The sequence below is a fragment of the Loxodonta africana genome, chromosome 8, assembly GCF_030014295.1.
Source record: "Loxodonta africana isolate mLoxAfr1 chromosome 8, mLoxAfr1.hap2, whole genome shotgun sequence".
Taxonomy (NCBI): domain Eukaryota; kingdom Metazoa; phylum Chordata; class Mammalia; order Proboscidea; family Elephantidae; genus Loxodonta; species Loxodonta africana.
In genome coordinates, this window is record NC_087349.1 from 2168587 (window position 1) to 2193015 (window position 24429).

A 24429-nucleotide genomic window follows, 5' to 3' on the forward strand; every position below is an offset into this window, starting at 1 on the left:
GCTAAATGAGCCCCTATTGTTGTTGTTGTTGAGTGCCATCGAGTTTTCAGACTCTTACAAACCCTATAGGACACAGTAGAACTGACCCATAGGGTTTTCTAGGCGGTGATCTTTATTGAAGCAGATCACCAGGCCTTCCTCCGGTGGAGCTGCAGGGTGGTCTTGAACCCCTGACCTTTTGGTTAGCAGCCAAGTGTAACATTGACCACCAGGGCTCCTAAATCCATCAAAATCTTACAATGTATCCAAGTAACTGATGAAAGCAGCTATCTTAAGAAGAAACTACCTGTTAAGAAAGTTACTTTAAATACATCTTTAAATCATTTGCCATCGTTTTCTTTTTTTCCAGGTAATGCAATATCAAAAGCCAAAAATAAAAAGTGAAAAAAGCTTATTTAAGTCTATCTGTAGTTGATTTGACTACATGCGTTTTCTTTATCTTTTTTCTGTCTGCTTGTCTTCAAGTGCAGACCTGACATTACCTTCATGCATAAGACCTCCCTCGGGATTTAAATGTCAAGCGCAGGTATATGCCGCCCCAAAAGCAGATCCAGCTTTCTTCTGTCCTAATACAGGCAGTGCATCAAAGAGAAACAGTGCTGCTTTTGAATCTTTAAGTGGGTAATTCAATTTTCTTTTCCTTTTATTCTTAGAAGAGCTACCTCCTCTGGCATTTCACTACTTAAAAAAAAAGAAAGTTTTGTTTTGTTTTGTCACTGTAATAACCTATTGGTACTTAGAAATAGGGTCACTTTGGAATAACTTCAGAGAAGTAACTGATGGAACCCGGTTCGCCTGGGTATGTGGTACTTCTCGGTTTTTGAGCTGATGTTTTGTGCTGGATAGATAACTAACTATGAATCGTATGTTCTCAGAAACAGGAAAGCCCTCTCAGATAGCTTCTAACAAAAACTAAATGGCTTTGACACTGGGGTTAAAAGATCAAAGGGGACCCTTTGGTTAGCCCGGGGCCAGGAGAGTTTATATGTAAAGCAATGCATACAGCCTTAGAAATAGCCAGTTAGCCTGGGGGAGAAAGGGCTTCCCAGAAACCCAGCTGTAGTTCCACTTTGGCCAGACCAAGAAAGAACACAGCCACGTGCAAAATAAAATCAGTGAGACCCAAGATGCGGAATGCATTGAGGTAAGACAAAGGGACCAGGTGGACGAGCCTAAACAGTTACTGTATGAACCGCCACATAAGGAACTGCGCGGATTCTGTAACCGATCTTTTTCCTACTTGTTTTTGTTGAGCTGGCGACTAGATGCGAACTTTCGTCCTAGCTCACTGACTGTGAAGAGTGTTCTCCAGGAAGAGCTGGGCGCAGCTGCAATCCTGGAGAACCCTCCTTGGCACCAGTTCTCTGAGCATTAGTTCTAGGCCAGAAGTTCCTGGAGTCACAGCGGGGCAGGGTTGAGCTGGTACAAAGTAAGGAAATTGGTACCTAAGGTAACAGACAATGTTTCCTGAGGTAAAAGAAGTCCAAGCTAGCGCACTTTGACACCAATCTAAATGATGACATTGACATCTCTAAAGAAAGAGCAGATGGGTGTTCAGCCTGGAAACGTGGGAAAAGGGCGGTGAGGCCCCGAGGTGGCTGCTCCCAGCCAGCAGCATCCAGGTGAGAAAGGAAGGCAAGCTCCTGTGTAAGTATTGTCACTAAGAAAACATTGCGTCTCTGAGCCAGGCCTCCTTTACTAGAGTGGAAACACTTAGATATTTTAAGTCAAAGTTGCATTTCGTTCATTTTTCATCAGATTGCTCCTATTCTCAGACTGCCCATCCCGTGGATCAAGGACATTTGTAGCAGGGAGTGGGGACCAGGAGAGCTCTCGGCTGGCCGAGATCAAAGAAATAGATAGACCTGCAGGTTCAATTTTGGCCCGATTGTCTAAAATAAGACTAAGACAGGCCAGGGGCTTGTGAGCAAATAAAGATCATATAGAAAGTAAAGAATGTTTTGTGTTTCCTTCATCTGAGTTAAACCAGGTGCCATGGATTTAATTCTGACTCATGGCGACCCCACATGTGTCAGGCAGAACTGTGTTCCACAGGGTTTTCAATGGCTCATGTTTTTGGAAGTAGATTGCTAGGACTTTTTTCCAAGGCACCTCTGGGCAGGCTCGAACTGCCAACCTTTTGGTGAGCAGCTGAACGCATTAATACCACTCAGACTCCTCACCTGAGTTTGGACCGGAAATTTTAATCCTGATTTTACCGAGATGTGTGGCTTCTTTCTGGGCCGACTCTATCCATCTGTTAAATGCTGTTCTCCTTTCCACAGAGCCAGCCTTTCTCCACGACACCTCACATTATACCCACCCAGCCCCCGCTTGGATGCACTTACAAAAAGTCACACATTCGTTCTTCCTTTTCTAGACAAGAAAACCCAAGAAACTGGGGAGATGCTCTTAGAAAGACAGCACTGATTAAAAAAATAAATACTGGCTCTGTAGTTATGCGCTTCCATTCCAACACATAGTGAAGACTTAATTACTCACTCGGAAATGGGACCAGTCTGTTCACAGCTTCTCAAGGGGTAATTTTCCCGGCTGTGGTTAAACTAGGACGTTCAGTTGTCCATTTCTGCTCTTTGTGTTTTCTAGAATGTTTGCTGGTTCTGTTCCTTAATATATTTATAGGGGAGGTAGGCAGGAAAGAGCAGAGAAGACTCTAGCTCTAATGAGCTACTTTATCTGTTTTAGAGCCCTGTTAAAAGTCAGGTGTAACTCTAACGATATGGATTTGCCTAGGCCTCTAAACACGTATATACTTAGTCCCCAGCTTCCACTCTTTGGGGGCCTTCTAACCAAAATCTTCATCTCACTGCAATGACACAGGTCCTAATGTAAGCTCGTCATTGTTTCTTTGGAAGTGGTTTGCACACTTGGGGGTCATCCCTCAGGTGCACGGGCTCCACTTAGCTGTGGAGGATGCAGGAAGGATGGAGGCTTTCAGCTCCAGGAAAAATGAAATGAGGCACAGCCACCTGAACCAGCCAGGACTGACGTTCTCACATCCAGAGGAGGAGTGTGGTGCTGGGTCACTGGACCTGCGGCTTTCTCGGCCACTGAGCCCCAGGCTGCACATTTGTGTCAATCAAGAACGAGGGGTGGGGGGGGTATGAAAACAAAAGCTGTCTGGGGACCCCACAGCTGATCACACAGCTGACTCTGGCTTTACTACACCCACCAGTCCTGGTCTGTGGCTGCCCCTTCCTGTGACGGAGGAGAAAAAGAGGACTCTGAAAACATGCACAGCAAACTACATGACCACTTGGGGCTCTGGGTTGAGTGGTGTAGAAGCATCTCCACCACACACAAAGAAAGGGAAATAGGTTCCCGTCACGGGGTGTCCCAGCAGACCTGGAAAAACTCCCTGAGAACCTCCTCCAGCTGTCTCCCTAATCCTACTCAGGGACCACTGCAGCTGCCCCCATGATCTTAGAACGTCTTATGGAAACCAGGCTGGTGGCAGCCCTTCCATTTCTTAACCCTAGGTTCTCATTTATCCTTTCTTCCTTCTTTTCCAAAAAATAGCTCTCAAATCAATCAAGCTGGAGTTTGCAAGGGGTAAGTAAGAAAGAGCCAGGGCAGACTAATTCTGGGGAGTCTAGGTAACTTGGAGATGACGGGGCAGGGGCTGAGCAATGACAGAGCTTCCCTTGGTGGGAAATCAAACCAGCATTGTGTGAGGGATGCATACTGGATTATCTGAAGGGGGCCCCAGTTACAAGAGAACAGGCAAGAGCCACGGGCACTCAGGGGCAGTACCACTAACCATCTCCTGAAGGATTCAGAGATGGGAATGCAGCCCTGTGTCAAACATACAAAACATATCGCCTCTCAGCATAAGTTGTCCAGCTAGGAAAGATTTTGGTAAATGAAGGGACCTGGTATTTCACATATTGGTAATTATTGCACAAAGGTCTTGGCTTCCAAAACTAGTGTGGGCAGAAACCAGGTTCCACGGTGGGTTTAGGGGACAAGTGGAGCTGCGTCAGAGATGGCCGGCTCACCAAAGCCACCCTTCCTGTTTGTATCCTGCAGGATGAGGAAGGTGAGAGCCTGGTTCCGTCAGCTGTGGGCATTGGCCCCACAGGCAATGGGTCTGGCCCCTGTTGTACTCCTGGATCTGCCCAAAGTGGAAATTTGCATTCCCTGTTCTGCATCTTCCCTCGAGCTGCTCTCACCAGGAGTGCTGCCTTCTATTCTCCTCACTTGCTAAAACCTCATTCGTTCTTTAGATGCCAATTTAACTCCTACTGTCTCCATTACAGCAAAACATTAAAATCACAACACGTCACCCCAACTCCTTTAGTAGCAAACAAATTGAGTACAAAGCCCAGGAAACGCCATATGTGGAGCGAAGCAGCAGCTGCACTGTAAGATCTAGCCTGTTTACAAACGGTGGGTAGATTAACTCGGGTATTGTTGGTGGAAATGATTGTGTCATTAAAGCTAGTGACATGGAAAATGGACAAGGTGTAACGTGTTTCAGTATGGTGAGTGACTGTTACCAAGAAGGAAACGCCCCTTCTACAGAACACGATGGTTGAATGTGTAGATAAACACCTAGTGTCAGAACAAATGGTCTGGTCTTCAAACATTTACGTCTCGGCTTTCCTGATTATTGCTAACACTTGGCTAGGCAGAAATGATAGCTAATAGTATCAGCTATTATGGTATTTAGCATTATATTACAATATAATTATAATAAGTAGTATTATGTTATAATACTATTAAAAAATTATTAAATAATACTGTTAGCTAATACTAAGAATAGTTAATTACCAATGGTTTAAAAATTTAGAATATATTTTTATGAAAATTGCTCTCTCTTCTGCTTAAATATAAACCGCCTAGGCCATCAGGACTTACATTTACATACATGAAGCAGAAATAAACACCGCGCTCCACTGCGAGGTCTTATATAAATGTAAAAAGCTCATGCCATCGAGCCAGTGCTGACCCGCGTGTGTCAGAACAGAACTGTGATCACAGGGGTGCCAGCACACAGGGGTGCCAGCAGCTGAATTTTCAGAAGAGACCACCAGGCCTTCCTCTTGGGGCATCTCTGGGTGTGGCACCTCTGGGTGGGTTTGAACTGCCAGTCTTCCGGTTAGCAGTTGAGCCCACACGGTTTGTGACAATCAGCACACCATATTATAAACATACTGTTTTTTTTTTTTTTTAAGTCATAACCTAAAATCACCATGAACTGTAACTGACCATTTTACTATGATCATATGGACGCCATCTGCCTTCATCATAGATCATTTTACGTATTAGTAAGATTCCTCGTGTGCCTTGGAGAGACTTCCCCAAGGAGCGTCTCCCATGAAATAAGACTGCTATAGACGTCAGGTCTGCGCTCCGTTGGTGGCAGACGCGGGTAGGAATGAAATCTTATTTCAAAATTTAAAAAGACTTCGAAGAACTTTCATCCTCCAAAATAGAAAATTAATAATATTATTTTCAGAATAAGATAGACTTCCCGCGAAAGATTTTAAAATAGCTTAGAAAACGCTCTGAATCCACTAGGTTCACAGCAGCTTAGACTTAGACTTAGCTGGTTTAGGGGCAAAACTTCTTAGAATGAAATTTTTTTTTTCATTTTGGAACACAAGTGTGCCAAGATAGTGCATGTGATATTATCATAATATTTCATATGAAAGTTGTCTCTTTCCACTGCGTGAGACATCAATCACTAAAAATTTTATTAAAAAGCTCCTCCTTGGATTTGCAAAAACTAATAAAGATTATATTTGGCATTATTTCAAAATGTGTGCTTTACTCAATTACTCTAAATATCTGCTTCGGTGTACCCCTATATGCCCACCCACATGTGTTAATGTTTCTTTCCCCATGGGAGGGGCTTTGGGGGGAGCCACATGATGAATCTGACCCTTGACTGAGCCAGGGAGAGAAGGGCACCCATGCTTGCAGGCAGAGAAGGAAAGGCTAAAAGGAGCTGAGAGTCCCTCTGTACTCAGCTGTTGCTGGCAAAGCCACCTGTGCACACTCACTGAGTGGCTTGATGGGCTAAGGTGGCATCGAGACTGTCCTGTGGCGTCCACCCCTCACTGATATACCCAGCATGCTGGCATCCCACACACTCCGTAAGAGAAGCCGCTCGTGCTCCGCCGTCCCTCCCCTTCCAGAATGCACCTGTCTGGCGTTTCCCCAGACCAGGACACAGTCATGCGCTCAGCACGCACAGGCAGTGTGCAGTGGGAGGCAGACCACTTACCTGTCTATAATGGCACACATGTCGATGCTGACGTTGGCGAAGCTGCCCGGCTTCCTCTGAGCCACCTCGTACAGATTGACCAGCTGGTCGTCCACCTGGATGAGCCGCATGCAGCCCTGGAAGGATGGCTGGAGCAGGGAGAGCCCCGAGCTCGCCATCTGGTTCAGGACACCTGTGGGGCACAAGGAATGGGAGCATTAAACTCTGGGGGCATTCTCCCTGACCACAGCCTTCTGCTCACACCACTGTGCTCTGTTGTCCTTACTGATGCCCCTCTCGACGTGGAAGAATGAAGACTTTTGAGACACTGAAGTTATTTCTGGGACGTAGTCAGGTTTGCGCTGGGGTGAACGTTGGTCTCTGGGGTCTACCCTCGGCCATGTTTTTGCTCTTGACATCTCCTTTCTCACTCTGTCCCCACTCCCTGTTTCTCTGCCATCTTGGGCTCCTTGCTACAGCTCCCTGCCCGAGCCTGCCCTCAGAGATGAGGACCCAAAACCTTAACCTTTTCCCAACTGCCCTACCTCCCCTTCTACACGCTCAAACATTCCTTCTCTTTTCTTAATTCCCTAGGGCCTTGCCATTCAGCTGTCAATAGGCTAAACTTACTGTTATCAAATAAAATTGATTTTTAATGGGTTAATCCATAAGAAATATTGGAGGATCTAACTCAATCCAAAGAGATGTTTGCCTGACAAATGGTATCTCAATTTACGAAATCCAAAGGATCACTGTGGAGAGATAAATTTCAGCAAAAGGCTCGACCATTCTGCTTTGAATAGCCATTCTATACACAGTACCTAATGATGTAACCAAACCCATTGCCATGGAATCAGTTCTGCCTCCCTCCTAGTCACACTACAGGACAGAGCAGATCTGTCTCCTAGGGTTTCTGAGGCTGTAAATCTTTAGGGAAGCAGATAGCCACATCTTTCTCCTGCTATACAGCTAGTGGGTTCCAACTGTTAGACCTTGGGTCAGCAGCCATCTGGGCTCATAAATAATAGGGGGCATAAATGACAGATGAAACTGAAATTACAAGGGGGTAAATGACACTGAGAAAAGGAAAAAAGAGTCTGTACCTCTGGTTCTGTTAGAGAATAGAACATGCGTATGCCGAGCTCGAGATCAGACATTGAGTATTATTGCTAAAGAACTTTAAAATAGCCTCACTGATCAATTACTCTTATGCCTTTTCAATAGAAAAATATATCATTGTTATCATGGATGTAAAATTTATAGGCCATGAGGGAATGATATTTCTCGATCCTATTCGGTGTTTCCAGAAAGTCCCAAAAGCTTCAGTTTATTAAATTGTTCCCCACACCAACCTCACCTTCTGGTGCAAATTAAACTGCACTAATAATCTGTCTGCTTAGACATCTGGAGCCACTCACACATTCGCTTCAGTCTAATACTTTATATGTACAAAAAAAAAAAAAAAGATTTATATGGAGGAGGTTGGGACCAAGACATGCCATTAAGTGGATAAAAGTGAGTTTTCCATAAAAACAGATATTGGCCATTAACTCTGATTTTTTTTTTTTTTTTAATGACCGAATCTGTTAGACTAGTGATAGTGTGGCTGAGTATGGTGGAAACCTCTTTTCTCACCTTACTAATGGGTTACAGTATTTAAGGTCTAATGAACATCATTCAAATCCCCTTTAAGAGTTAATCACGGAAATGTGTATTATCTTTGATCAACGAAATACTACATAACAATAGATCTATAGATCTCTACTTAAATTCTCTTATAAATTTTTTTTTTTTTTAGTTTATACCTACCTACTTTTTTTTACCTATCTACCTACTTACCTACCTACTTATCTGCCCACTTACCTAGCTATCTACCTACCTATCTACTTACCTACCTCCCTGCCTATCTCCATCTGTCTGTCTACCTGTCTATCATCTATCATCTGTCTATCTACCTACCTACCTACCAACCCACCTACCTACCTACCAACCTACCTACCAACCTACCTACCAACCTACCTACCTACCAACCTACCTACCAACCTACCTACCTACCTACCAACCTACCAACCTACCAACCAACCTACCTACCTACCAACCTACCTACCTACGTACCAACCTACCTACCTACCTACCCACCTACCTACCTACCCACCTACCTACCGACCCACCTACCTACCAACCTACCTACCTACCTACCTACCAACCTACCTACCTACCAACCTACCTACCAACCTACCTACCAACCTACCAACCTACCTACCAACCTACCTACCAACCTACCTACCTATCTACCTACCCACCCACCTACCTACCTACTGTTGTCATTAGCTGCTGTAGAGTCAGCCCCAGCTGAGGGCAACCCTTTGCACAATAAAACAAAATGCTGCCTGATCCTGCGCCCTCCCCAGGACAGGCTGCAGACTGCACCACTGTGACCCACAGGGTTTTCACGGGCTAATACTAGGAAATGGATCACCAGGACTTTCTCCCTAGTCTAGAAGCCCCACTGGAACCTGTTCAGCACCGTAGCAGCACACAGGCCTCCTCTAACAGACGGGTGGTGGCTGTACATGAGAGGCACTGACTGGGAATTTAACTTGGGTCTCCAGCATGGGAGATGAGAATTCTGCACGGAACCACCACTGCCATATACATACAGTCCTGTGTGTGCGTGTACATACGTGTGTGTGTGTATATATATATATATGCACATGTATCTATATAGAGAGCCCTGGTGGTGCAGTGGTTAAAGTGATCAACTGCGAAGCCAAAGGTCAGTGGTTTGAAACCACCAGTGGCTCTGAGGGAGAACGATGTGGCAGGCAGCTACTGTAGAGATTTACAGCAGCCTTGGAAACCCTGTGGGGCTGCTCTGAGTTGGAATCAACTTGATGGCATTTTTTTTTTAGTATCTATATATTCATACATATTTCTATCTACCTATCTATCATCTATCTATCAATCTATCATCTATCTACGTGCCTACCTATCATCTATCTTCTATCTATCCATCCATCCATCCATCCATTCACCCACCCACCCACCGATCTATCATCTATCATCTATCTGTCTATCATCTATCCATCCATCCATCCATCCATCCATCCATCCATCCATCCATCCTTCCCTCCCTCCCTCCATCCATTTATCAATCGTCTATCATCTATCTATCTATCATTTATCTATCTACCTATCTATCTACCTGTCTATCAATCTATTCTGGAGTCCCTTGGTGGCACAAAAAGTTAAGTGCTTGATCACTAGCAGAAAGATTGGTGTTTGGAATTCACCCAGAGGTGCCTCGGGAGACAGGCCTGGTGATCTACTTCTGAAAGGTCACATGCTTGAAAACTCTATGGAGCGTTTCTGCTCTGTCACATGAGGTCACTATGAGTTGAAATTGCCTCCATGGCAACTAACAACAACAATATGTACTCTAAGTCATATTGTTTTTCCTTCGCCTTGGATTATTCCCATCAGAAAATGCTGATCTTAGACAAGTGGTCTATTTGGACTAGTTGCGTGTACACATATGATTTCCAATCTCTCTAATCAAGATAAAATTGAGCAGAGTTTAATGTCTAAAATTAGCAGAGAAAACATCCAGCTGTAGCTCTATTGACCGTTCTTAACATGACCATCATTTGGTTCTGATTTTTGAATACTGGCTGTTGTATTGTGCCGTTCAGTCATTTTGACTCATAGCGACCCCGTGCACAACAGAATGAACCACTGCCTGGTCCTGCACCATCCTCACAATCGTTGTTGTGCTTGAGCTCATTGTTGCAGCCACTGTGTCAATCCGTCTCATTGAGAGTCTTCCTCTTTCTCAGTGACCCTCTACTTTAGTAAGCATGATGTCCTTTTCCAGGTACTGATCCCTTTTGACAACACGTCCAAAACATGTGAGATGAAGTCTCACCATCCTCCCTTCTAAGAGGCATTCTGGCTGTACTTCTTCCAAGACAGATTTGTTTGTTCTTCTGGCAGTTCATGGTATATTCAATGCTGTATGAATACTTGAGGGTCTTTAAATATACATACTAGCTTTGAAAGATTCCAAAATGAACAGACTTATTTGGGAGAACAAGACCTTCCCTGGTCTAAACTCACGTCAGGAACACAGACTGTGACAGACTGGGGGTAACTATGTTCATAAAACAAGACTTCAGGAGTCACTCATGACACAGCTCTGCTTGGTCTGGAGCAATTTTGGAGTTTGAAATTGTCAAGCCCTTTTGTTTTTCTACATAGGCTATGTTCTAGGAGAAGATAGTTATAGGGAAGAATGCTACACATCCACTAACAGTTTTGTTTTTTTCTCCCCTTTCATTATCTTTAAGTGCCCATGCCCCCCGTGGTCACACCCAGCTATAGTACCTTCCACACTAAATGTGATTATACTTCAGGTGCATTCAGTTCACAGGTCTTCACATCAAGAGGAAGTGTGCTTGGAGGACTGTAGTTGAGGGGCTGCCCCAGACAGCTTCCTTGTACTTGGACCTCCAGCAGCTTTATTGGGTCTAGACTTTACTTGGATGATGAGATCTTGGGTTTTGAGCAGACACTCTACTAGGACGAAACCTTGAGGGCCTTGGAGGGAGGTGAGTGTACTTCTCATGTGGAAGAGTCAGGCCTCATTGTGGGCCAGAGGACAAACTCCAAGATGGCCCTGACTGGCCTTCATTTCTTGGTATCAATGCCCTTGTACACTCCCCTCCCACGCAAATCAGTCTTCACTGTGTGACAAGCAGATACCACAGAAGTGATCTTGTGTGTGAGCTCTAGGGCTAAGAACTCAAGGCCTTAGAGGTTTCACCTTGGTCTCTGGAGTCATGTGCTCTGGGAGGCCAGCCACCATGCCATGAGGAGCCTCAAGCAGCCCCGTGGAGTGGTCCCATGTAGGGAGGACTGGGACCCCCACCCACAGCTGGCAGCACCTTGATGGCCGTGAAGGCAATTGGCCTTGAAGAGGAGCCTCTAGCCTCCTCAAGCCTTCAGATGACAGTGGCCTCAGGAGACATCTGACTGCAACCTCACGAGCAGTGCTGGCCAGATCTGCCTAGCCACGCTGCTCCTGAACTCCTGACCCATAGAAAAAGTGAGACTGTAAATGATTGCTGAGTCGAGCTAGAACATTTTGAGTAATTTGTCATGTAGCAATAGACAACTAATCCAGATCGCCACTGAAGATCCCGCATCGCTGTCTCAAATACGTCCTAGAATCACAAAGGATGCAGCTTTTACTTACGTCCACAAAGACCAACCGACAGGCAGAATGTTGGCCGTTCCTTGCTGTTAGCAATGGGCTGAAGATGTCAGCTTTCTGTCACTGAAATCTCTGATGCTCTAACTTCCTTTAAGACAGAGGGGAACCCATTATTTATTTTGTTTGTTCTCTTGATGTACAAACATAATTTTCAGTTAAAATACTAGTGTCTTAGTGCCTGAGCTACTTTCAGTGACTGCTCCGAAGCTCAGAATTTCACATACGTAGTAGACGAATAGTGGGACTGTTTGCAGAAATAGATTTGTGGCCGAGATTTTAGGGATCAGAATCAAACAGATATAAAATGGAAGGAAAGTGCAACTTAATTTAATTAAAATTGTCAAGTTAGCTGAAAGGTGACATAGAATAAAGAAATAAAAGTTTTGCGTGTTTTGATTGAGAGGCTGGCACTCATACCTACGGATTTGGAATGAAGCACATTTGTGATATATTTATGCTGGTAATTGTTACTGGTTTTTTTTACCTGGCAATGTGTTATAACACTGCAGTGGGCTGCAGTCTTGTCAGTCCCTAAAGCATCTCAGCATCAGTAGACTGGGAGCCTTCCCTCCTTACGTGATCATTGTAATGGTGGCAATTTGCTGGCATGTTTGAGATTTCCTTCTCAAGACTTACCATACAAAAACTTCATACCTGATTTGCAGCCTGCTTAGCATTTTATTATTCTTGCTTACAGAGGAATCATATGCATTTTCAAAGTTTTAAATTTTTAACTCAGGCATGCATGGGTGAAAACCATGCTGATATTTATTTTGACATTAAGATGCCACTCTAATTTGTTGTAAGCCATGATGTTTCCTTATTGGGCAGAAAAGCAAACAATAGAGCAGTTAAAAATCCTCATGTCTAAAGCAAAGTACACACAGAGTTTTTCTGTCTTCACTTACTTAAAAACTGGGGCATTTGAAAGCTCAGAGAGAGGCTGATAGAATGCTCTGAGGATGCTGAAGGCCAGTGATGGTCTTCCTTTGAGTACAATCTTGGAGGACTGTACAGCGTCTACCACCCTCCACTGCTGTACCCAGCCTGCTGCACTTGTGCATTCAGGTGCCCAGTGCAGGGAGAAGAAAATGTGCCCTGTGGTGGCCCCTTGGAACATACAGCATCTACGTCTGCTGTGTTTTTGGGTGCCATCGAGTTCATCCTGACTCATACTGACCTCATGTGACAGAGTAGAACTGCTCCACAGGGTTTCCTAGGCTGTAATTTTTACAGACGTAGACCACCAGGTCATTCTCCCGAGGAGCATCTGGGTGGGTTTGAACCACCAAGCTTTGGGTTAGTAAATGAATGCTTAACCATCACATCAAGTCATAAGGAAACCAGCATGAGACAAACTCAAATCGCAGAACACGCTACAAATGGCTGACTTGGAATCTTCAGGAATGATGATGTGGACGAAGTTAAGAAAGGACGACGGGTTGGACCCCATTTGGCCAAGACACCAGGATGGGACCCCAGGAGCAAGGAGTGACCTTGGATTGGGGACATTATCACGCAACTGACAAACCTAAACAGGGTCTCTGAGTGATGTTGCACTGGTGACCTTAGTACTCTTCTTGAAAAATTTTAATAAATTTAAACTTTTTAAAATTAGAAGTATATTTTGAAAGTTTTTGTTCCCCACTCATGAATACTATGCTCCCTTAAATAATCAACAATATGAGATCAAATAGCCAACATTTACCCTAAAGCAAAGACGAGAAGGTAAGGACAGTCAAGAAAACTAGCTTAACAGAAACAGAACAAATCTGTCTTGGAAAAAGTAAAGCCCCAAGCTAACTTCAGCAGCTGTCAATTTCCCAGGGCCTGAGATAGGTCTTCCTACACACTCTGAGCCATTCTTCTGGACTTGGAGAAGGAATAAATTAACAACTGGGGGAAAGGAAAATCTGTCAGCTCCACTAAACGGGGGAGCTCAGGACAGAAGCAGCTCCTGTCCAGGCACAAATGGTTGATGGACTTCAAATATCTTTTGCCTCAGCATGGACTTGTATGGGCCCATTTCAGGAGAATAGGCCCTCATTTGCAGACTGCAATGGTGTACATTCTTGAGATCTGAATACTACTATTTCAGCTGTGTTGTGGAGAGGTGGGTTTTTGATGTTTGATATCACTTTGTCTATTAAACAGAGTCCTCACCTACCCACATCAAGGGCCTGAGGACTGGTGGCTCCATCTACACCATGAAGCTACCTGCGACAGGGGTCCAAAGATAAGTGGTGCCTCCCAGTCCTTACAACCAAAAGCACACAATGCCCATGATCAGTTGCAGAACCCACCCACCTGTGTGGTCTAGGGAACAGGGAAGTGCTTTCCTCAGGGGACAGTTTTCAGCACCCTGACTTGTTCAGAGCATGACCTCCTGCTGCAACCAGACACCTGTGCCTACACCAATCACCCCTGCCCCTCTAGGACTGTAGGACAGAGCCTGCACCACACACTTGATGACAAACTACCTGGACACCTGAGCTGAAACCATACAAGAAAAGTGAATGGACTCCTAGGCTCATATAGCTGGTAACAGCTCTAGCCATCTGGTGACAGGACATGTGAGCTTCAAAGGCACATATAATCAAGCTAGCTTACTCAAGCAGCTTATTTGGGAATATCAAAATAAAATAAGGCAAGAAACTAGGATAAAGTAAGCCAAAATAAATTAAATTAATACAATAACTTATAGATAGCTTGAAGATAACAGTCAATATCAAATCACACAAAGAAGCAGGCCATGATCGCTCAAAACAAAAAATCAAGGCGTCTTCTACCAGGTGTAGAATACGAAAGATTAAAACACAGAACTCTTCAAGACATCAGGAATGAAATCATGCAAAATGCAGAACAAACCAAGGAATACACAGATAAAGCAGTCGAAGAAATTAAAAAGGTTATTTAAGAACATGATTAAAAATTTAATAAGCTGCAAGAATCCATAGAGAGATGGCAATTAGAAATTCAGAAGATTAACAATAAAATTACAGAAATAGACAATAGAAAATCAGAGGAGCAGAATTGAGAAAATGGAAGGGAGAATTAGTGAGATTGAAGATAAAACACTTGGCATTAATATAACGAAGAAAAATCAGACAAAAGAATTTTAAAAAATGAAGAAACTTTAAGAACCATGTGGGACTCTATTAAAAGAAACAACCTATGAATGACTGGAGTTACAAAACAGGGAAGGATAACAGAAAATACAGAGAGAATTGTTGAAGATTTCTTGGCAGAAAACTTCCCTGATATCATGAAAGATGAGAAGATATCTATCAAAGATGCTCATCGAACCCCACATAAGGTAGATCTCAAAAGAAAGTCACCAAGAAATACTATAATAAAACTTGCCAAAACCAAAGATAAAGAGAGAATTTTAGGAGCATCTAGGGATAAATGAAAAGTCACCTACCAAGGAGAGTCAATAAGAATAAGCTCAGACCACTCGGCAGAAACCTGGCAGGCAAGAAGGCAATGGGACGAAGGAAAAAAAAAACTGCCAACCAAAAATCACATATGCAGCAAAACTGTCTATCAAATATGAAGGTGAAATTAGGTCATTTCCAGATAAACAAAAGTTTAGGGAATTTGTAAAAACCAAACCAAAACTATAAGAAATACTAAAGGGAATTCTCTGGTTAGAAAATCAGTATTATCAGATATCAACCCAAGACATGAACACAGGACAGAGCAACCAGATATTAATCTAGATGGGGAAATCACAAACATAAATTAAGATAAAAAATACTCAAAGCAGGGAAACAGTGATGTTATTATGTAAAAGACGACAACATTAAAGCAATAAAGAGGGACTGAAAAATGTAGCCATAGATCTTTTACATGGAGAGGTAGTCAAGGCGATATAAAAAAAATAAAAGTTAGGTTTAAACTTAGAAAAATAGGGGTAAATATTAAGGTAACCACAAATGAGACTAACAATCTTACACATCAAAATAAAATACAAGAAAAACATAAAGACTCAGCAAAAACAAAATCACCAACAATGAATAAAAGGAAAAGACAATATAGAAACTACTCAGCACAAAGAGTTAAGTGGAAAAAAGAAACTGTCAACAACACAGAAAAAAAGACTTCAAAATAACAGCACTAAACTCATACCTATACATAATTTTGCTGAATGTATATGGACTAAATGCACCAATAAAGAGACAGAGAGAGTGACAGAAAGGATAAAAAAAAACCCACAATCCATCTATATGCTGCCTACAAGAGACCACCTTAGACTTAAAGACACAAACTAAAATTCAAAGGATAGAAAAAAAAAATATCAAGCAAACAACAATCAAAAAAGAGCAGGAGTGGCAATATTAATTTGTGACAAAATAGACCAAAGTTAAAGCCACCACAAAGGAAGGAAACTATATATGATGATTAAAGGGACAATATACCAGAAGAATATAACTATAATAAATATTTATGTACAAATGGCAGGGCTTCAAGATACATAAAACAAACTCTAACAGCATTGAAGAGTGAGATAGACAGCTCCAAAATAATAATAGGAGACATCAACACACCACTTTCAGTGAAGGACAGGACATCCAGAAAGAAGCTTGGTAAAGACACGGAAGATCTAAATGCCACAATCAGCCGACCTGGCCTCATAGACATACACAGAATACTCCAACCAACAGCAGCCAAGTATACTTTCTTTTCCAATGCACATGGAACATTCTCTAGAAAAGACCACATATTAGGTCATAAAGCAAGCCTTAGCAGAACCCAAAACATTGAAATATTACAAAGCATCTTCTCTGACCATAAGACCATAAAAGTAGAAATCAATAACAGAAAAAGTAGGTTAAAGAAATCAAACACTTGGAAACTGAACAACAACCTGCTCAAAAATGACTGGGTTATAGAAGACATGAAGGACGGAATAAAGAAATTCATAGAATCCAATGAGAATGAAAGCACTTCCTATCAGAAACTTCAGGACACATCTAAAGCAGTGCTCAGAGGTCAATTTATATCAATAAATGCACGCATCCAAAAAGAAGAAAGACCCCAAATCAGAAATTATCCCTACAACTTGAACAAATAGAGAGCAACAAAAGAAACCATCAGACACCAGAAGAACACAAATAATAAAAATTGCAGCAGAATTAAATGAAGTTAGAGAACAGAAAAACAACTGAGTTAACGAGACCTAAAGCTGCTTCTTTAAAAAAAGTTAACAAAATCGATAAACCACTGGCCAAAATGACAAAAAAAAAAAAAACAGGAGAGGAAGCAAATAACCTGAATAAGAAATGAGATGGGAGATATCACAACAGACACAACTGAAATTAAAAGAACTGTATCAGATTACTATGAAAAATTATACTCTAACAAATTTGAAACCCTAGGAGAAATGGATGAATTTCTAGAAACACGTTACTACCTAAACTAACACAAACAGAGGTATGCACCTAAACTAATACAAAGATAGAACAACTAAATAAACCCATAACAAAGAAGAGACTGAAAAGGTAATTTAAAAACTCCCAACAAAAAAAAAGCCCTGGCCCAGATGGCTTCACTGGAGAGTTCTACCAAGTTTTCAGAGAAGAGTTAACACCACTACTACTAAAGGTATTTCAGAGCATAGAAAAGATGGAATACTCCCAAACTCTCAATGAAGCCAGCAAATCCCCAATACCAAAACCAGGTAAAGACAGCACAAAAAAAGAAAATTACAGACCTATATTTTTCATGAACTTAGATGCAAAAATCCTCAACAAAATTCTAGCCAATAGAATTCAACATGATATCAAATAATTCTCCGTGACCAAGTGGGATTCATACCAAGTGTGCAGGGATGGTTCAACATTAGAAAAACAATCAATATAATATCATATAAATAAAAGATAAGAACCACATGATCTTATTAATTGATGCAGAAAAGGCATTTGACAAAGTCAAACACCCATTCATGATAAAAACTCTTGGCAAAACACGAATAGAAGGAAAATCCCACAACATAATAAAGGGCATTTATACAAAGCCAACAGCCACAAAACCCAAAAAACCAAACCCAGTGCTGTTCAATCGATTTAGCGAACCTATAGATGGAGTCTGAAAGCATTTCCCTTGAGAATGGTAATCAGGCAGGGATGACCTTTATCACCAGTCTTATACAACATTGTGCTGGAGGTCCTTACCAGAGCAATTAGGCTAGATAAAGAAATAAAGGGTATCCAGATTGATAAGGAAGAAGTAAAAGTACCTCTATTTGCAGATGACATGATCTTATACACAGAAAACCCTAAAGAATCCTCAAGAAAACTACTGAAACTAATAGGAGAGTTCAGCAGAGTATCAGGATACAAGATAAACATATGAAAATCAGTTGGATTCCTCTATACCAACGGAAAGAACACCAAAGAGGAAATCACCAAATCAATACCTTTTACAGTAGCCCCCAAGAAGATAGAATACTTAGGAATAAATCTCACCAGAGATGTAAAAGACCTATACAAAGAAAAGTATAAGACATTACTGCAAGAAACCAAAAGAGACCTACAGAAGTAGAAAAACATATCTTGCTCATGGATAGGAAGACTCAACATTGTAGAAATGTCTATTCTACCGAAAGCCATCTATAGATACAATGGAATTCTGATTGAGAAACCAATGATATTTTTTAATGATATGGAGAAAAAATCACCAACTTCATATGGAAGGGGAAAAGGCCCTGGATAAATGAAGCACGACTGAAAAAGAAGAACAAGAGTATTATGGAGGCGGGGCCAAGATGGCTGACTAGGTAGACGCTACCTCTGATCCCTCTTGCAACAAAGACTCAGAAAAACAAATGAATCGATCACATACACGACAATCTACGAACCCTGACCATCAAACACAGATCTAGAGTTGACCTGAGTGACAGGTGAATGAAAAGCTGTGCCCTGAACCAGCGACTGCTTCTGGAACCCATGACCCACTCCACAGCCTTGAGCCCTCACGGTTCCCTGGTGCCAAGTGGCGTGGCTGATAGCAGCTTGCTGAGGTGGGGCAGGCACAGGACACAGCCCTGACTCCCAGAAGCGACCTCGGGGGAAAACCAGTCAGTGCACACAGGCACCGCAGTGATGCAGCTGACAGGAGGAGATGTCACCAGGAGGCAGCAACTGGTTTTGGAGCCTGGAGTGCAGCGTCCCAGCCGAGGAACCCTGGCACTGGGCTTTGGACTGGGAGCGGAGGAACTGACCAAGGCTTCTGAGACAGCACATGCACAGGACACGGGCCTGACCTCAGGGGCAATCTCGACCCAGCCAACGCACACAGGCTACACGCCCCTCAAGAATCTCAGATAAAACAGTCCTCGCCAAGCAAGATAAGTAACTTTGTCTATATTCCTGGGTGCTACTCTCTCCTATCTATCTGATCCCTCCTCTCCCCTTCCCAGACAGCTTCATTAACATTTGAATTTCCTGGGCCAGAGAATGAAGTGCTTTTGTTTGTTTGTTTGTTTTGTCTTTTCCTAACCCATTCTCCTGGCCTGAGAGAAGCAGCTACAAAAAAACCCAGGGACCTGGGTTCCCTGACTTCCCAAAATTGGACTAAAAATACAGAACCAGCTCCAGCCAAGCATATGAGATCCACAGTCTTGGGCTTTCATCCCTACAGGAAACAAGGTGGATATTATAATGCAAAGGCAATTCTGATAGGGATCTGACTGAAATTGTTTTAGTAGATTACTAGAAAGACAAGTTTCCCAGGACTGATATCTCTACCTATTAAACAGAGCCCTCACTGACCCACAACGGGGAACTGAGAGCTGAAGCTCCATCCAAACCACCTAACCTCCTGCCATAGGGGTATGAGGATAGTGACATCTACCAATCTGTAGAGGTACATGCATTGGGTGCCTAAGGTACAGCTGCAGAGCCCACCTATCAAAGTGCTTTAGGAATAGACACACACCTACCTCACTGGCACTTGGGGGAAGCCTGTCAGCATCCTGCCCCCCCTTGAATGTGACCCCCTGCTGCTAATAGAATCTGGTGCACACAACTATCACCACTACTCCTCTAAGTGAATAGGTGACAGTCTACCCCACACACTTGGTGACCCAAAATCAGATTCTACTCAAGAATAGTGAATGGACTCTTAGACTTATATTTCTGATAACAGCCCAAACCAGCTGGTAAGAGAACATAAGTGATTCAAAGGCTACAGCAATCAAGACAGCACAATCTAGTAGCCCATCTAAACATACTGAAAGAAAACAAAAGAAGATAAGACTCACTGAGCAAATATAAAATAAATCATTACAATATCTTATAGATAGCTTGGAGACAGCAGTCGATATCAAACCACATAAAGAAGCAGACCATGATTGCTTCTACAACTCCCCAAATTAAGGAATCAAAATCTTTCCCAAATGAAGGTACAATCCTGGAATTGCCAGATGGAGAATATAAAAAACTAATTTACAGAATGCTTCAAGACATCAGGGATGACCTCAGAAATGAAATAAGGCAATCTACAGAAAAAGCCAAGGAACACACTGATAAAGCAGTCAAAGACATCAAAAAGATTATTCAAGAACATAGTGGAAAAATTAATAAGCTGCAGGAATCCATAGAGAGACAGCATTCAGAAATCCAAAAGATTAACAGTAAAATTACAGAATTAGACAACTCAATAGGAAGTCAGAGAAGCAGAATGGAGCAATTGGAATGCAGAGTGGGGGAGTTGGAGGATAAGGCAATTGACACCAATACAGTTACAGAAAAATCAGATAAAAGAATTAAAAAAAATGAAGAAACCCTAAGAATCATGTGGGACTCTATCAAGAAGACTAGCTTGCATGTGATTGGAGTTCCAGAACAAGGAGGGATAATAGAAAGTACAGAGAGGATAGTTGAAGATCTGTTGGCAGAAAACTTCCCTGACATCATGAAAGATGAAAGGATATCTATCCAAGATGCTCATCGAACCCCATTTAAGATTGATCCAAAAAGAAAATCACCAAGACATATTATCATCAAACTTGCCAAAACTAAAGATAAAAAGAAAATTTTAAAAGCAGCCAGGGATAAAAGAAAGGTCTCCTACAAAGGAGAATCAATAAGAATAAGTTCAGACTACTTAGCAGAAACCATGCAGTCAAGAAGGCAATGGGATGACATATATACAGCACTGAAGGAGAAAAACTGCCAGCCAGGGATCATTTATCCAGCAAAACTCTCTCTCAAATATGAAGGTGAAATTAAAACATTTACAGATAAACACAAGCTTCGAGAATTCGCAAAAACCAAACCAAAGCTACAAGAAATACTAAAGGAAATTTTTTGGTCAGAAAATCAATAACATCAGATAACAACACAACACAAGGTCACAGAACAGAACATCCTGATATCATCTCAAATAAGGAAATCACAAAAACAAATTGAGATTAATTTTAGAAAGAAAAATATGCTCAAAACAGGGAATCATTGAAGTCAATATGTAAAAGATCACAATAATCAAAAAGAGGGACTAAATACAGGAGGCATAGAACTGCCATATGGTGAGGAAAACAAGGTGATATAGGACGATACGAGTTAGGTTTTTACTTAGAAAAATAGGGGTAAATATTAAGGTAACCACAAAGAAGTCTAACAATTCCATAATTCAAAAGAAAAACATACCGACTCAGCAAACATAAATTCTACTACTATGAAAATGAGGAACACACAATTTACAAAGAAAAACATCTCAGCACAAAAAAGTAAGTGGAAAAATGAAATTGTCAACAACACACACAAAAAGGCATCAAGATGACAGCACTAAACACATACTTATCTATAATTACACTAAATGTAAATGGACTAAATGCACCAATAAAGAGACAGAGAGTCTCGGACTGGATAAAGAAACACGATCCGTCTATAGGCTGCCTACAAGAGACACACCTTAGACTTAGAGACACAAACAAACTAAAACTCAAAGGATAGAAAAAAATATATAAAGCAAACAACAATCAAAAAACAGCAGGAGTAGCAATATTAATTTCTCATAAAATAGACTTCAAAGTTAAATCCACCACAAAGGATAAAGGACACTACATAATGATTAAAGGGACAATTGACCAGGAAGATATAACCATATTAAATATTTATGCACCCAATGACAGGGCTGCAAGATACATAAAACAAACTTTAACAGAACTAAAAAGTGAGATAGACACCTCCACAATTATAGTAGGACACTTCAACACACCACTTTTGGAGAAGGATAGGACTTCCAGTAAGAAGCTCAAGAGAGACACAGAAGACCTAATTGCTACAATCAACCAACTTGACCTCATAGACCCAACAGCTGCAAAGTATTTTTTTTTCTAGTGCACGTAGAACATTCTCTAGAATAGATTACATATTAGGTCATAAAAACAAAACTTTGCAGAATCCAAAACATCGAAATATTACAAAGCATATTCTCAAACCACAAGGCCATAAAAGTAGAAATCAATAAGAGAAAAATCAGGGAAAAGAAATCAAATACTTGGAAACTGAACAATACCCTGCTGAAAAAAGACTGGGTTATAGAAGACATTAAGGAGGGAATAAAGAAATTCATAGAATGCAATGAGAATGAAAACACTTCCTATCAAAACCTCTGGGACACAGCAAAAGCAGTGCTCAGAGGTCAATTTATATCGATAAATGCACACATAAAGAAGAAAGAGCCCAAATCAGAGAACTGTCCCTACAACTTGAACAAATACAAAGTGAGCAACAAAAGAATCCATCAGGCACCACAAGAAAACAAATAATAAAAATTAGAGCTGAACTAAATGAAACAGAGAACAAAAAAACATTTGAAATAATTAACAAAGCCAAAAGCTGGTTCTTTGAAAAAATTAACGAAATTGATAAACCATTGGCCAGATTGACTAAAGAAATACAGCAAAGGAAACAAATAACCCGAATAGGAAATGAGATGAGCCATATCACAGCAGACCCAAGTGAAATTAAAAGAATCATATCAGATTATTATGAAAAATTATACTCTAACAAATTTACAAACCTAGAAGAAATGGATGAATTCCTGGAAAAACACTACCTACCTAAACTAACACAATCAGAACTAGAACAACTAAATAGATCCATAACCAAAAAAAGAGATTGGAAAGGTAAATCAAAAAACTCCCAACAAAAAAAAAGCCCTGGCCCGGACGGCTTCACTGCAGAATTCTACCAAACTTTCAGAGAAGAGTTAACACCACTATTACTAAAGGTATTTCAAAGCATAGAAAATGATGAAATACTACCTAACTCATTCTATGAAGCCAGTATATCCCTGATACCAAAACCAGGTAAAGACATCACAAAAAAAGGAAATTACAGACCTATATCCCTCATGAACATAGATGCAAAAATCCTCAACAAAATTCTAGCCAACAGAATTCAACAACATATCAAAAAAATAATCCACCATGACCAAGTGGGATTTATACCAGGTATGCAAGGCTGGTTTAATATTAGAAAAACCATTAATGTAATCCACCATATAAATTAAAAAGAAAAGACAAGAACCACATGATCTTATCAATTCATGCAGAAAAGGCATTTGACAAAGTCCAACACCAGTTCATGATAAAAACTCTCAGCAAAATAGGAATTGAAGGAAAATTCCTCAACATAATAAAGGGCATCTACACAAAGCCAACAGCCAACATCATTCTAAATGGTGAGAGCCTGAAAGCATTTCCCTTGAGAACGGGAACCAGACAACGATGCCCTTTATCACCACTTTTATTCAACATTGTGCTAGAGGTCCTAGCCAGAGCAATTAGGCTAGACAAAGAAATCAAGGGCATCTGGATTGGCAAGGAAGAAGTAAAATTATCTCTGTTTGCAGATTACATGATCTTATACACAGAAAACCCTAAGGAATCCTCCAGAAACCTACTGAAACTAATGGAAGAGTTCAGCAGAGTCTCAGGTATAAGATAAACATACAAAAATAACTTGGATTCCTCTACTCTACACCAACAAAAAAGAACATCGAAGAGGAAATCACCAAATCAATACCATTCACAGTAGCCCCCAAGAACATAAAATACTTAGGAATAAATCTTACCAAAGATGTAAAAGACCTATACAAAGAAAATTATAAAGTACTAGTGCAAGAAACTAAAAGGGACCTACGTAAGTGGAAAAACATACCTTGCTCATGGATAGGAAGACTTAACATAGTAAAAATGTCTATTCTACCAAAAGTCATCTATACATACAATGCACTTCCGATCCAAATTCCAATGACATTTTTTAAAGTGATGGAGAAACAAATCACCAACTTCATACGGAAGGGAAAGAAGCCCCGGATAAGTAAAGCATTACTGAAAAAGAAGAAGAAAGTGGGAGGCCTCACTCTACCTGATTTCAGAACATATTATACAGCCACAGTAGTCAAAACAGCCTGGCACTGGTACACAAACAGGAACATAGACCAATGGAACAGAATTGAGAACCCAGATATAAATCCATCCACATATGAGCAGCTGATATTTGACAAAGGCCCAGCGTCAGTTAATTAGGGAAAAGATAGTCTTTTTAACAAATGGTGCTGGCATAACTGGGTATCCATTCGCAAAAAAATGAAACAGGACCCATACCTCACACCATGCACAAAAACTAACTCCAAGTGGATCAAAGACCTAAACATAAAGACTAAAATGATAAAGATCATGGAAGAAAAAATAGGGACAACGTTACGAGCCCTAATACGAGGCATAAACAGAATACAAAACATTACCAGAAATGACGAAGAGAAACCAGATAACTGGGACCTCCTAAAAATCAAACACCTATGCTCATCTAAAAAAAAAAAGACTTTACCAAAAGAGTAAAAACACCACCTACAGATTGGGAAAAAATTTTCAGCTATGACATCTCTGACCAGCACCTGATCTCTAAAA

General features: G+C 41.3%; 1 protein-coding gene across 1 annotated transcript in view; it reads right to left on the bottom strand.

The window, feature by feature from the left end:
- CNTNAP2 (contactin associated protein 2) overlaps positions 1-24429 on the bottom strand; it is a 1506181-nt gene that overhangs the window by 839825 nt on the left and 641927 nt on the right. Inside the window, exon 10 of the mRNA XM_064290350.1 lies at positions 6254-6425. Within this exon, the coding sequence (XP_064146420.1) occupies positions 6254-6425 (172 nt within the window). The remainder of the gene's footprint in view (positions 1-6253; positions 6426-24429) is intronic.